General features: G+C 37.0%; 3 protein-coding genes across 14 annotated transcripts in view; 1 reads left to right on the forward strand and 2 right to left on the reverse strand.

Moving 5' to 3' along the window:
• Positions 1-4986, forward strand: part of kiaa0319 (KIAA0319 ortholog) — a 34371-nt gene extending 29385 nt beyond the window's left edge. For 7 of the 9 annotated variants that reach the window (XM_089117854.1, XM_089117855.1, XM_089117853.1 and 4 more), the window contains one exon: positions 108-906. In XM_089117854.1, the coding sequence (XP_088973980.1) occupies positions 108-280 (173 nt within the window). In that variant the 3' untranslated portion in view covers positions 281-906. Of the gene's footprint in view, positions 1-107; positions 907-2057; positions 2223-4836 lie in introns of those variants that run through there. The other 2 variants (XR_016145765.1, XR_016145766.1) reach the window with 2 other exon arrangements.
• On the reverse strand, positions 1098-8019 carry aldh5a1 (aldehyde dehydrogenase 5 family, member A1 (succinate-semialdehyde dehydrogenase)). Of its 4 annotated transcripts, none has more exons than XM_039680007.2 (11): positions 7871-8019; positions 7254-7505; positions 6532-6615; positions 6273-6443; positions 6058-6174; positions 5440-5583; positions 5203-5346; positions 4865-5023; positions 4599-4762; positions 3891-3949; positions 1098-2227 (listed from the first exon to the last, which is right to left on the reverse strand). In XM_039680007.2, exons 2-11 carry the CDS (start codon positions 7473-7475, stop codon positions 2016-2018), a joined length of 1476 nt encoding a protein of 491 aa, XP_039535941.1. In that variant the 5' UTR covers positions 7476-7505; positions 7871-8019; the 3' UTR covers positions 1098-2015. The 4 variants fall into 4 exon arrangements, with proteins under 4 accessions (XP_039535941.1, XP_039535940.2, XP_039535939.2 ...); XM_039680006.2 differs by having other exon boundaries at positions 7254-7692; positions 7871-8007; XM_039680005.2 differs by having other exon boundaries at positions 7254-7692; positions 7793-8007.
• Positions 8020-10826: 2807 nt separating this feature from the next.
• Positions 10827-12472, reverse strand: elp6 (elongator acetyltransferase complex subunit 6). The gene is made up of 7 exons (XM_039679998.2): positions 12165-12472; positions 11996-12074; positions 11851-11921; positions 11653-11777; positions 11341-11545; positions 11106-11255; positions 10827-11016 (listed from the first exon to the last, which is right to left on the reverse strand). The coding sequence occupies exons 1-7, from the start codon at positions 12216-12218 to the stop codon at positions 10894-10896; spliced, it is 807 nt and encodes a 268-aa protein (XP_039535932.2). The 5' UTR covers positions 12219-12472; the 3' UTR covers positions 10827-10893.
• Positions 12473-12571: the final 99 nt, after the last annotated feature.

A 12571-nucleotide genomic window follows, 5' to 3' on the forward strand; every position in this document is an offset into this window, starting at 1 on the left:
CTTGCACTCATTTTTTTCACTTGTTTATTGTTTTTTTTTAGAGGCTGGCCATTAGGTTTGTAATTGTAGTTAATTCTGCATTCTCTTTTCTTTGTTTGTCATTTTAGATATTAAACACAGGAGCACAGAGCACAACTCGAGTCTGATGATGTCAGAATCAGAGCTGGACAGTGAGCAGGAAAACATTTTCAACTATGGGAGAGCCGATAAAGCTCGGAACAGAGCCAATGGAGTGGTCAGAAATGGAGACACTCTCAGCCTTTGTCCTGTGGAGGGTTGAGTCTCACATGGACAAAGACATTTCTTCATGGTGGATATTTAAAACGTGACGGTATTGTTGATTATTCCACAAATATAGATAAAGACTGGCTGAAATGAATGAATGAGCTAATGACTACTAAATGAAGTTGGTCTTACAGTAAATAATCATGGTTTGCTCAAGGATTCAGTACATTTTAGATTTTTAGTTGCCTTATAGTTATACAATCTGAATATAAAAAGACGTGCGTTCAACTCACACAATCACAGTTTTCTTCGGTACTGTATGTGCTCAATAATGCTTGTATGTTCAGTGACACAGTGCAAGCAATTGACTGGTTATTTTGCAATTTATATGATGCTTCAATGATCAATTTTAGGGAGAAGCTGCAAACAACTGATCTATTAGAAAAGCAAAATTAAAAAAGAAAGCAAATCTCAATCTTCTTTATGCAAGAACATTTTAACTGTACTGAACTTTTTGAATGTTAATGTGTGCCTGACTAAAATGCGCTTCATTTTGTTATGATTTTTTGGTATCTCAGTCTCGTCTCTGATACTGTACTGTATCTTTTTAACGTTCTGGTTTTACAAGCTATTAAAATTTCTGCTTCTGCTGGAATTGCAATAAAAGCCATTTGGACCAGGCATATTGTGAAGCCATATTGTTTATGAAAATAAATAAAGACGTGGCCCTTTACAGAGATTAAGACTGTTTTATAACTAAAATAGGAGTTATAGTTATAGTAGCAGTCTCAGAAAAATCATGAAACAGTGTGCATTTTCTTAGTTTAGTTGAGCCATTTCATCACTAATAGTAGAAGTTAAAATTTCCAGAGTTAAAGTTTCAGCTGTAGGCCTATTTATTAGTCTTTACATCTTCATGCACTTATCGCCAAACATTTCAATCCAAAGTACGAAAATTAATATTTCTAAACATACACAGTTTACAATATAATTAGGTATATCAATTAATATTTACAACAATAAAAAAAACACTAAAATTGAGGACAGTTTCATTAAAAAAAATACATTGGCACAACATTTGGCCACAATGACAACTTTGTTAACTTACTAAACAAATCTCTATACTTCAATACCTCAAATCAGAACAGTTTAAGCAGCCAATGTTTCAAGTTAAGCATTCTTACTCTATTTCTAAATTTACAAAAATAGAACACTTAGTAAGTTTAACATTTACACTCTGGAATAGCATTTTTCAGAAAGGTTGTGCTTTTATTTTTCACTGGATCAACCCCCAATCCCTATATTTGTACCTCCTCCGTAATCATAAATTGGGTTTGCTTTTAAGAATCAGCTACAACGCGAAAAGAAAAAAGAAACTGGGTAAAAAATAATTCACAAAAACTTTAGAACTCTCATCTTACATAATTACACAAAAATAGGGTTGTCTTGCTTTTAAGATGTTTAGCTATTTTAACATAAAAATAAAGATTTTATTTTTTGCAGTGTATGTTAAGTCTGTTTTTCAGAGCAACTAGGTTCCTTAAATCAGTTAAGATGGACCGAATATGAAAGAGGGCAATTTGTACCAACCCTTTTTTACAGCAAATATCTACTAGTCATCAAAATGTCTCCACTCTTTCAGAACATTAATTCTTACAGTCAATATTCAGTTACTGACTAAAAGAGAGAATGATTCAGTGTTTTGTAGATTATGTTTTTATGATGGTCTTGCTTAGATAATGCCACACTACAGTTGTATTTTTTGTTTTAACCACTAGTAACCATTGTCTTCAAGGAGAGAGTCCACCCAAACACATGTACTTTACTTCCAGATACTCATCAATGCCATATTTGGATCCTTCTCTGCCCAGTCCAGACTGTTTGATTCCACCAAAAGAGGCTTCTGTGGCAGAGATCAGACCTTCGTTGACCCCGACCATGCCCACCTCCATCTGCTCGGCCACTCGCCAGATCTGACTGATGTCTCTGGAGTAAAAGTAACCTTTTGAAGGAAAAAAAAAAAAAAAAAACAGTTTTGAATCCTATGCCAATGAAAAAGACAAGAGCTAGCTGTTCTTGTTTGCTTTATTTACAGCCCTCTAATGGGGTGCTCTCACTTGACCATAGAGATATATTAGGGTGCAAAGGAAAATGTGATTTTTGTGGTTACATAATATATGATAAAATAATAATAATAATAATAATATATTATTTATATTAATGTTTGCAAATCACTTGCACGCTTCACGATAAATGCGTCAGTTTACGGTCAGGGTACATAAAGGCATGTTTTCTATGTACGACGTTCTCAATATAATTCATAATCCCAAGTTTATAATAAACAATGCGTTATGGTATAATAATGCCTTATGTGTTACAAAGGGTGTACGCACAGAAAAGAGGGGCGGAGTCAGTAGAGCTCATTATCATTTAAAGGCATAGGCTATGCACTGAAACGGTATGCTGAAAAAAGAGCTGTTTTTGACCAGGTAAAATAAGTGTTTACTTACAATACTAATAAGAATTTTTAATTAAAGTATATTACAAACTTTTAATTTAGACCCTAAAGAATCATACTAGCTTGTACAAAAATGGTATTATATGCCCCCTTTAATATTGAGCCCTGAGTTATATTTTATATAGTATCATGTTTATGATAAACCCTGAGTATAGTTTTACACATCAGCCCAGTCTATTCTGTAAAGTTAGTTATACGCTGGGTCAAGGTTTTTTGCACATTATTCTGACAAGAAATGTGTCACACCCAGCATTACTCCAGTCTTCAGTGTCACATGATCCTACAGAAATTATTATAATATGATACTCAAGAAACATTTATGATTATTATCCAAGTTGAAAACAGTTTTTTACATTTTTATTTCAGGATTCTTTGATGAATAAAAAGTTCAAAAGAACAGAATTGATCTGAAATGGAAAGCTTTTGTAACATTAATCACTACCATTCAAAAGTTTGGGGTCAGTAAGAATTTATTTTTTGTTTTTGGAGGAAAGAAATTAGAAAATACTTGTATTCATCAAGGATGAGTTAAATTGATCAAAAGTTACAGTAAAGACATTTATAATGTTAGAAAAGATTATATTTTAAATAAATGCTGTTCTTTTGAACTTTCTATTCATCATAGAATTTTTGGGGAAAAAATGGTACATGACTGTTTTTAACATATGTTTTTTGAGCATAAATCAGCATATTAGAATGATTTCTGAAGGATCATGTGACACTGAAAACTGATGTGTAATCAGCAACAGTAATGATGTTGAAAATTCAGCTTTCAAATTACATTTTAAAATATATTAAAATAGAAAACAGTCATTTTAAATTGTCATAATATTTCACAATATTACTGTTTGTCATTTTATTGTTCATCAAATAAAAGCAGTCTTGGTGAGCAGAAGAGACTTAATTTACAAACATAAAAAATCTTACTGATCTAAAACTTTTGACCGGTAGTGTGTATATATATATATATATATATATTCAAAGTTATCATGTAGTCTATTGTACAATCCTTTCAAACAATAAGAAACACTCGTAATAATGTTTTCAGCCATGTCTGATAATAAATAAACAGGTATGCGAGAAAAAATGGCCAATCTCAAGACTGTCCAAAAAAAATAATTTGACTAATTTGAACAGATGGACAAACCTGCTAAACCAACAGGAGAAGCATTGGCAATAGCAAGTGCCTCCTGTTCTGTGTTGAACCTGAAAAAGAAGAAGAGAAAAAAAAAAGTCAGCAGCTGGTGGAAGACTCAACCAGAAATGTTAATTATTCACACTGAAACATGTCTCACATTACAACCTATTCACAAAACATGTTATGATTTTAATTTGATCAAATCTAAATATTTTCATAAAAATAAATGAAAACTTTTAAATAAAAGTAAAATAAATAAAAATAAAACTTTTCACTCAAATTATGTTGATAATATAATGAAATCTGTAGATATATAAATGTAATGAAAAAGAAAATGAACAACAGAACCGGAGGAGAATACAATGTTTAATAAAGTCGTAGTTTTTGTTATTTTTGGACCAAAATGTATTTTCGATGCTTCAAACATTCTAACTTACCCACTGGTCTCCCATGGACTACTTTGATGATGTCTGTATTTCCTTTCTGGACAAGGACAGTATACCGTACATACATTTTCAATGGAGGGACAGAAAGCTCTCAGACTACATCTAAAATATCTTAAACTGTGTTCCAAAGATGAACTGAGGTCTTATGGGCTTGGAACGACATGAGGATGAGTCATTAATGACATAAATTTCATTTTTGGGTGAACTCTTTAAATGACTACATTTGAGGTTAACAACAAGTTACATAATACAACAACCTGTAAATACTCACTTAACAACAGGAATAAGGGGTCCAAAGGTCTCCTCCCGCATACAGAGCATGTCAGTGGTGACATTGGACAGCAGGGTGGGCTGCATGAAGGAGCCCTCCAGCCTCTTCCCACCTCGAACTATGACTGCTCCCTGTGCCACAGCATCTGCAACCTGACCCTCCACCTGAGAGAAACAACAGCATTAAATCCTTTCATCTCAACCAAATTTCCTTCACATGATCTATATGTGTGTTTCAGTGCTCTGATTGACAGTGACATGAGGCACCTTCTCTGCGGCACGGGTGTTGATGAGCGGCCCCTGTGTGGTGGTGGGCTCTGAGCCGTGGCCAATCTTCAGCTCGCCATCCATAGCCTTCGCCAGCTTTTCCATGAAAGCATCGTGAATCCCACTCTGCACCAAAAAGCGGTTGGAGCACACACAGGTCTACAGCAGAGGTGAGTACAAGATGCGTTACGAGTGAGAACTTATTGTTCAAATACTATACAACTGTATTTATTTAAATTAAAAAGAATTCATTCATGCTAGCAGATTATTTCTGAATTTACAACAAAACTTTATTGTGTACATTATTGCGATTTAAAATGACTTGAAATAACATTCACCTGGCCTGAGTTCCTGAATTTGGAGGCCATCGCTCCAGCAACGGCTTTATCAACATCTGCACTGTCAAATACAATAAAGGGGGCGTGTCCTCCTAACTCCATGGAGACCTTTTTGACCGTTCCTGCAGCATGTCTTAGTAGTATCTGCAAAAGCATTTACATAGGCAATTACTAAATTATGGTGAACATTAAATGTTGACTGCACACATACACAAGATGTCGGGGTGATGGCTCCACCTTGCCAGTGGCCGTGGAGCCGGTAAATGAGATTTTGGCCACTAGAGGGTCCGTGCAGAGCAGCTCTCCCACAGCAGGGGTCTTTTCTCTTGAGCAGGGCACCACATTAAACACCCCTGGAGGGATGCCAGCCTGAACCGACAACTAGATAGGAATACAAAAGATTATAAATTCTATCATGTACATTACCTTTCAAAAAGTTTGGGGTCGATAAGATTTGCATCAGCTCTGCAATTCGGCACTATTCAGTCGAAATGACTACACAAACTTAGTCCCGGTCACGTTGCGCACTATTTTCAGGCGCTGCGTCATATCATTACGCCAGTAAAGTTTCCTGATTATTGCGCAGGAATGAGAGTATAGTTCCTATTTCCTAGTAACTATAGTTATCATTATTAATGTTATCTACAGGCCTACTGTAATTGAGAAATGTATTCAAGACATTTATTACAAACAGAAAGACGAAGAGTTTAATAATACATAGAAATTTCATTCAGAGCAGGATTTGAGCAAACATTGTTCAACTGGTACGCTTACTGACTCCAAACTTTTGAACCGTTACTAGTGTATCTATAATGCAGACTAGTTTAATGTCAGGCTTTATGGAAACCAACAGACCTCAGCAAGGGCCAGAGCAGAGAGAGGTGTGTCCTCAGCCGGCTTCACCACTACAGTACAGCCCACCGCAAGTGCGGCACCCACCTTCCTGGTTATCATGGCACTGGGGAAATTCCACTGTATGGAGAGAAAGTTGAAAATCACAACTGGCAGTTTTAGTTCAGCTCATTGATCCGGATGGTGTTATGTTTTCAGAACGAAGAAGGAAGTCTCACAGGTGTGATGATTGAAGCCACTCCCACCGGTTGCTTGAGTAACAGGATCTTGCGGTCCTTGGCTGAAGGTGCGACAATATCTCCATATACACGTCTGGCCTCTTCAGAGAACCACTCCAGAAAGGAGGCAGAATATGTAATCTCTCCAAGAGACTCCTTCATGGGCTTCCCCTGTACACACGTGTTATATAACAGATGATTGTAAATGAACACATTAAGAAGTTGTACACTGCATGTAATAATAGGTCAGTACACCTACACACTCTGCTGTGATCAACTTGGCAAGATCATCCCTGTGCTGAATGATGAGATCGAACCATTTCCGCAACAAAATGCTTCTTTCCTGTAGAGAGAAATCAATATGAGAAATGATTTTATATCAAATTAAATTGTAACTTTGTTTATTAAAAAAAACTGAAATATTATTACAATTTCTAATTCTAATATGCTGCAATGGCGCTCAAGAAACAGTTCCGCTTAATATTTTTGAAGGAACTGGTAATTTTTTTTAGGATTCTTTGATGAATAGAAAGTTCAAAAGTGCTTTTTTTTATTTAATGCATCCTTGCTGAATAAATAAATGTATTAGTGCAACTGCAACACTATGTAAATAGACTTATATAATATTATGCAACATATAGGTTACATTTTTATTTATTTTCGGGAGAAATATGACCTGTTTTCAAGGGAGGAAAATTGTAAACTAAAATAAACACTTTTCTAAATAATGAGTGGAAAAAGTGGAACTTCAGATACCTTTGAGTAAACTACCATGTAAATAACACGGTGTGTGAAATATCAAAGCGCAATGATATTACCAAAATATTTTTATTACTCGATATTACTCGTTTACTTAAAAAAATTTAGTAAATATGGTTAACGCACCGGTTCGTTCTTGAAAATATTTAAGTCTAATGCAGAAGAGTTTTAATAATAACAACCCTGCAAAATAATAACATTTCCCACACATATTAATTTCACCTTGGCTGTATGACTCTTCCACAGGTGAAACGCCTTGTATGCAGCATTGACAGCGTCTTGAGCTTCCTTAGTACCGCAGTTTGACACCTTCGCGATTTCTTCTCCAGTGGCTGGATCTAACACGGGGAATGTGGATGCAGCGGAGACCCAGCGCCCATCTATGAAGCCTTCAGTCCGCAGGAGCTGCTCTGACACATCGAGGCTGTACGGCCGCTGCAGCATGATGGGTACTGTGGATCGGCCAGAGAACACCTGCCGAAGAATACACCGACCTCTTGAGAGATATAAACTGCCCATGTTAAAACCTGACAAGTCTAATAACACAACACCCCTGTTAGTCTGTCTGCAGCATAGACTGGTCTGCAGGCTGAGAGGCGTGCAAGAAGTCTAATTTCAAGCTCAATCCAGTCTCAAGAGGGCGGTCGCTTTAAACCATAGACTGTAAAAAAAATGACACGTGATTATGCGCTGGTAACAGTTTTTCCTCATTTTGATATAATATGTATAACGTTAGCTGAAAAAAAATATCTTCCGCTTACTCTATAAACGCTAAAGTCGGAGCATGAAACTGAAGTATAATACAATTTGGTCGTTTGGATTGCATGCTTTTCACTCACTACAAAGCAGGAAATTCGATCGGTTTCAAGAGACGGTCACGGTAGTGATGGAAGCATAGACAGTAAAAGAACTGGACATAGCGACCCCGTTGATTTCAACGGAGAGAGTTGGTTCTTGGTTGAAGTTCAACATGGGCACTCACTTCCTGATAGCCAAGCGTTCTGCGCAGGCTCAAACTGAGCTTGACGACGTAGATGTCACGTGAGCAAACTGACTGACACAGTTGTAAATCTTTTAGTAGCTGTGCCAAGACAAATTTTAATCGTACTTCTCTCCGTTTTGGAAATGTTTAGGTTATTGGAATAAGACCCTCGCCCTTTTTTTAATTATTTTTTTTATTTGCTTTTTTTTTCTTCTCTCTCTTCTATGTAATTTTTTTCTTCTCTAAGTGATATATCAGCACAAATGTAACTGTACGATTGTTGATTTATGCCTTAATTGTTTATACTTGAATTCTATATAGCAATAAAAAAAAAGTTTAATCGTTTGAAGGAACAAATTGTACAATTGACGAAAAAGTTTTCAAATTTTTAAATGACACAGAACTGGTAAGAAAGATAATTCATTTATTATATATTTTTTTGTTTGTTTGTTTGTTTGTTTTCCCTCCATCAGTAGTGCTTCATACTCCAATCCAGTAGGTGGCGGACAATGCACCTTGAAGTTGGTTTGCCAACCGCTATTTAAACAACAGAAGAAGAAGAAGAACTTTATCGTCCACAGAGACGGCGAAGCGCGACCTGAAGCAACTTTTGGTAAGTATTTTGATTAATTATTTAGTCATTTTGCTTCTATGTATGCCATGGGCTGACTTTATACAGTAAAAGATTGCCTGCGAGGCAGTGCGAGCTTCTCCTCCTGTCTCCTGACTTCTCTACTGTGCGACGGACAGTCGAGTGATTATGACGCAATTTTTTGCCTATTTTTACAAGAACGGCTTCGACGTGGCCATAACGTAACATACAAAGTAATGGAGCCCTTTTATACATTTTCGTGTTTCTTTAGAAATAAATAATGGATAAATGGAGTCTTTGGACGCCTCAGATGTAAAGTAATTCGCTGTCAAAGTGACGTCAAAATTGAGTCAATAGGGGATTATCACGCTGATACGTAAGACTTCCGGATTCAGTGATCTTTGTGCACTGCCACTTCCGTTGAATCACCGATCTCGCTGGCGAACTGATGAAGGACTACACTAAGTTTATTTATATGGCATCCCTGGTAAATTAGTCTGATTCACTAAAGTGCCGGCAGCAAACAAACGTGCTACCTTGTTTTATTTTAAAGTTTTAATCCAGTTCTTCCTTATACTCAATTCAGTCGGGAATCCATGAAAACTTACGTAGGGTTGGCGTTGTTGGTTAGATTTACAAATTGGAACAGAGCAGTGACATATAGCCTTCGTCGCAGCCATTGTTGAACTGTGTCGGAAGTGGACATGCACAAAGTTGACAAATCCCGCCCATGAAACCCGGAAGCGTGATAATCCCCTATGGAATGCTAAAAGCAGGTGATAGCCCACTACAATGGCGGCCCTGGAGGCAGCTTCAACTTCCAGCTGATGGATTACCCACTGATTACCCCCTTGGTTGGAGGGCGACATTAGCAACGTCAAATTCATGAAAGAGTCGAAACTCTTCAACGAATCAGTAGAATCGGTTACAGTCCATCAGTCCACTGAGTCACACAGAGTCCGTCTATGAAGAGTCTTGTATATCATCTTGGTTGCAGTTCCATTAGAATTCCACTGGAGGTGATCACGGGCGAGTGCAAAATGAAAGGGAGTCTATGGAGCTAGATGGCTAAATGTATATCTCTTTCTCCTGGTTGTCGTTGAATCAACGTAGATTTTAATGTTGATTCTGCAAGGTCAATATAGATTATACACCAAAAGTCGAATGAACAAATACTTATGTCCTTTTGATTTCTTACAGGTTTGGTCGTTGTTGGCCGGAACACGCTAGCATTCTGCTATTATGTGATGTCATCACATTTTTGAATGGATTTATAGAACAGATAAGTGTCCTAAAAAATGCTATTTTCAGCTGAGTGTATTATCTTACCCCCCCCCCCCCCCTTTTGAATGCAACTTTCAAATTACTTGACAAAAAATGGCATACTGAGAAAAGTTCATTCTGCACTTGCCTGCGAGCGCCCCCGCACAGACAGAGACGTGTTACTGCAGCCAGTCCAGAAATTGGAAGCAACCGGACAGTGCCAATTCTCCCCTTATTAGACATTCTCTGGCCACACCAAATAACCTATGCAAACAACTTGTATTAACATGGTATTAACATAGAGGATATTAACGACACAGTAGCCTATAACACGTTAGATTAGCCTTGAACCAAACTGTTCAAAGGAATCGATTCGCGAAAAAATGAATCTGCGTGCCACATAAACAAATCTGGTCTGTTACAAACAACATAATCTCAACAGCGCCTTCAGTGGCAACTTATATAGGAAAATCCCATAACGAAAATTAAAAAATAAATTTATATATAGCATGTCCTAAGTCTTCAAACAAGATAAAACTGCATTTGCTTTCTCCTTTAGTGAGAAATACTGCCCTATATAATCTCTGAGAACCTACGTTAGACCTGTGTTGAAGACCTGCGTTAGGTTAGAGACGAAGTGAACGTCCTTCGTGGCAACTCAACCCAATATTTTTTCTTTGTTATTACCACATTTTTTACACTTTTCAAATATGCTGCGTGAAACCATTCACATGTAGGGAAATCTATTTTCTTTTCATAAAAGGGACCCCAGACAGTAAAATGGGATTTTGTAACGTCATGATTTTTACCGTTGGTGGGAATTACTGGCACATATGGCCCTATATAGAATATTTCTAGATTAAATGTCGATGCTTTTGCTAGCACCCCTTTTTCTGCACAAAATCAACTCGACAAGTAATGAAAACATATGGCAACAACAGCAAATAGTGATGTATTATATATATCTATTTATTTACATGAAACAAACTACATAATGACATTATAAATAACTTTTATTTGAAAACTTAGAGAACAGCACTAGAAGTCCCTCGAGCAAAAAATGACGCTCCTTTATCATGGACTTTAAAATGAAATATTTTTTGTGGGTTGTACATGGTCTCTCCACTCTGTCGCCAATAAACCTGCATCTGGAAAACATAAGCAAACATCAAAATGTCAGCTCAAATCAGGGCCATTTGTTACAGAGTATTAGTGGAGTTTTAACAATAAACCACACCTGTCCATGTATGTCCCTGCAGTAACCCGTGGGTAACCCCTCCACGTGTAATGCCAAGTTACACTGATGAACTAGTCCCCTCTGGAGCAAGTTTGCTCCTTCTTCATCTACATCCTCCTCCTCACATCTCACCAGTATTACCATATTACCCTGGATATCAAGGCACAAAAATAATGAAGCATTGATAAAATAGTCTGGCATTATTTCAGGCACAAACCCCAAAACACTGACTCACCTGTAACTCAGTGCACACAGTGGCTTGGCAGTAGAGAGTAAAGTCTAGTATTGCTCCAACAGTAACACCTAAACTCAGGAGCACACTGAGATCATCTATGAGTAACACTGGAGGACCCCATGATTCACCATCATCACAATCTGCATTCTGACGCACAGAACTTTCCACAAATTTGAACAGACCTTTCAATCCAGCACCTGGGGACCTAGAAAAACAAAATGGAAAGACTAGTCTTATTTTCTTTATATATCTGACTTAAATATATAGGAATAGGGAAACTGAGGGAAATGCATTTAGATTTTCTGAGCATGCCTGAGATAACTCAAATGTTGTGTCCCCTGACTGTTTTCCTCCTGTAATATAACTCCGATAGAGTCCTTTAGTCCTTCGAGAAACACAAGCTGGCCCTTCTCTCTTGCCTGTGCCAGACTCACTCCCTGCACAGAAACATTATGAACAAGTCATATCAATGCAATAATTCAAATGTCAAAATAGAGCAAATAGACTTACCAGCCTCAGACCGACAGCACTGTAGTGACTGAAGGACTGAACAAGACCCAGAAAACACACCTTACAGCCAGCTGGAAATATACAAGTTTATAAATAAACATACATTAACACAAGATTTCCTCACTGCGTACAGTAGGTCACTTACCACGTAAATAAAAAGACAGATAATGATGAATGAGGAATGACGCATCAGCTTGCCTGTCAGACACCAGGACGAAGTCACTCTATAAGTACAGAAAACATCGGTTCGAGTCAATGACATTTTGTGAGTTACATTAAGCGTGAAAAGAGATGTAATTACTATAATCAGTTACCGATTTGAAACTGTCTGGAGTGGAATTGAGAATATTGTTCAATTCTGGAAACATGACTGAAAAATAAACTACACAACAGTTGAGCAGGATATGCTGCTCTTTTTTCTCTACTTTTAATTTTCTTCAGTATCGCGTCGTAAAGGAGAAGAAAACGTCAAATAATAATGTACTTAAAGTGTCTGCAATAACATAATTTGTTTTTACATTACATGTAAATATGAAGAAATATCCTATGGAAATATCTCGTTTGTCTGCTATGCTAGTAACGTGGGTACGGAAGTCGCATTAGGACAATCTTCATTCTGAAATACGCGTTTCGATTGAGTGTTTTGAAATCAGGACTAGCGAAGCGAGGAATTTTACTACGAAGGAACATGTTTGAACATGAATAAACGTTTGTTTTAATA

The sequence above is a fragment of the Pimephales promelas genome, chromosome 12 (assembly GCF_988280905.1).
Source record: "Pimephales promelas chromosome 12, fPimPro1.hap1.1, whole genome shotgun sequence".
Taxonomy (NCBI): domain Eukaryota; kingdom Metazoa; phylum Chordata; class Actinopteri; order Cypriniformes; family Leuciscidae; genus Pimephales; species Pimephales promelas.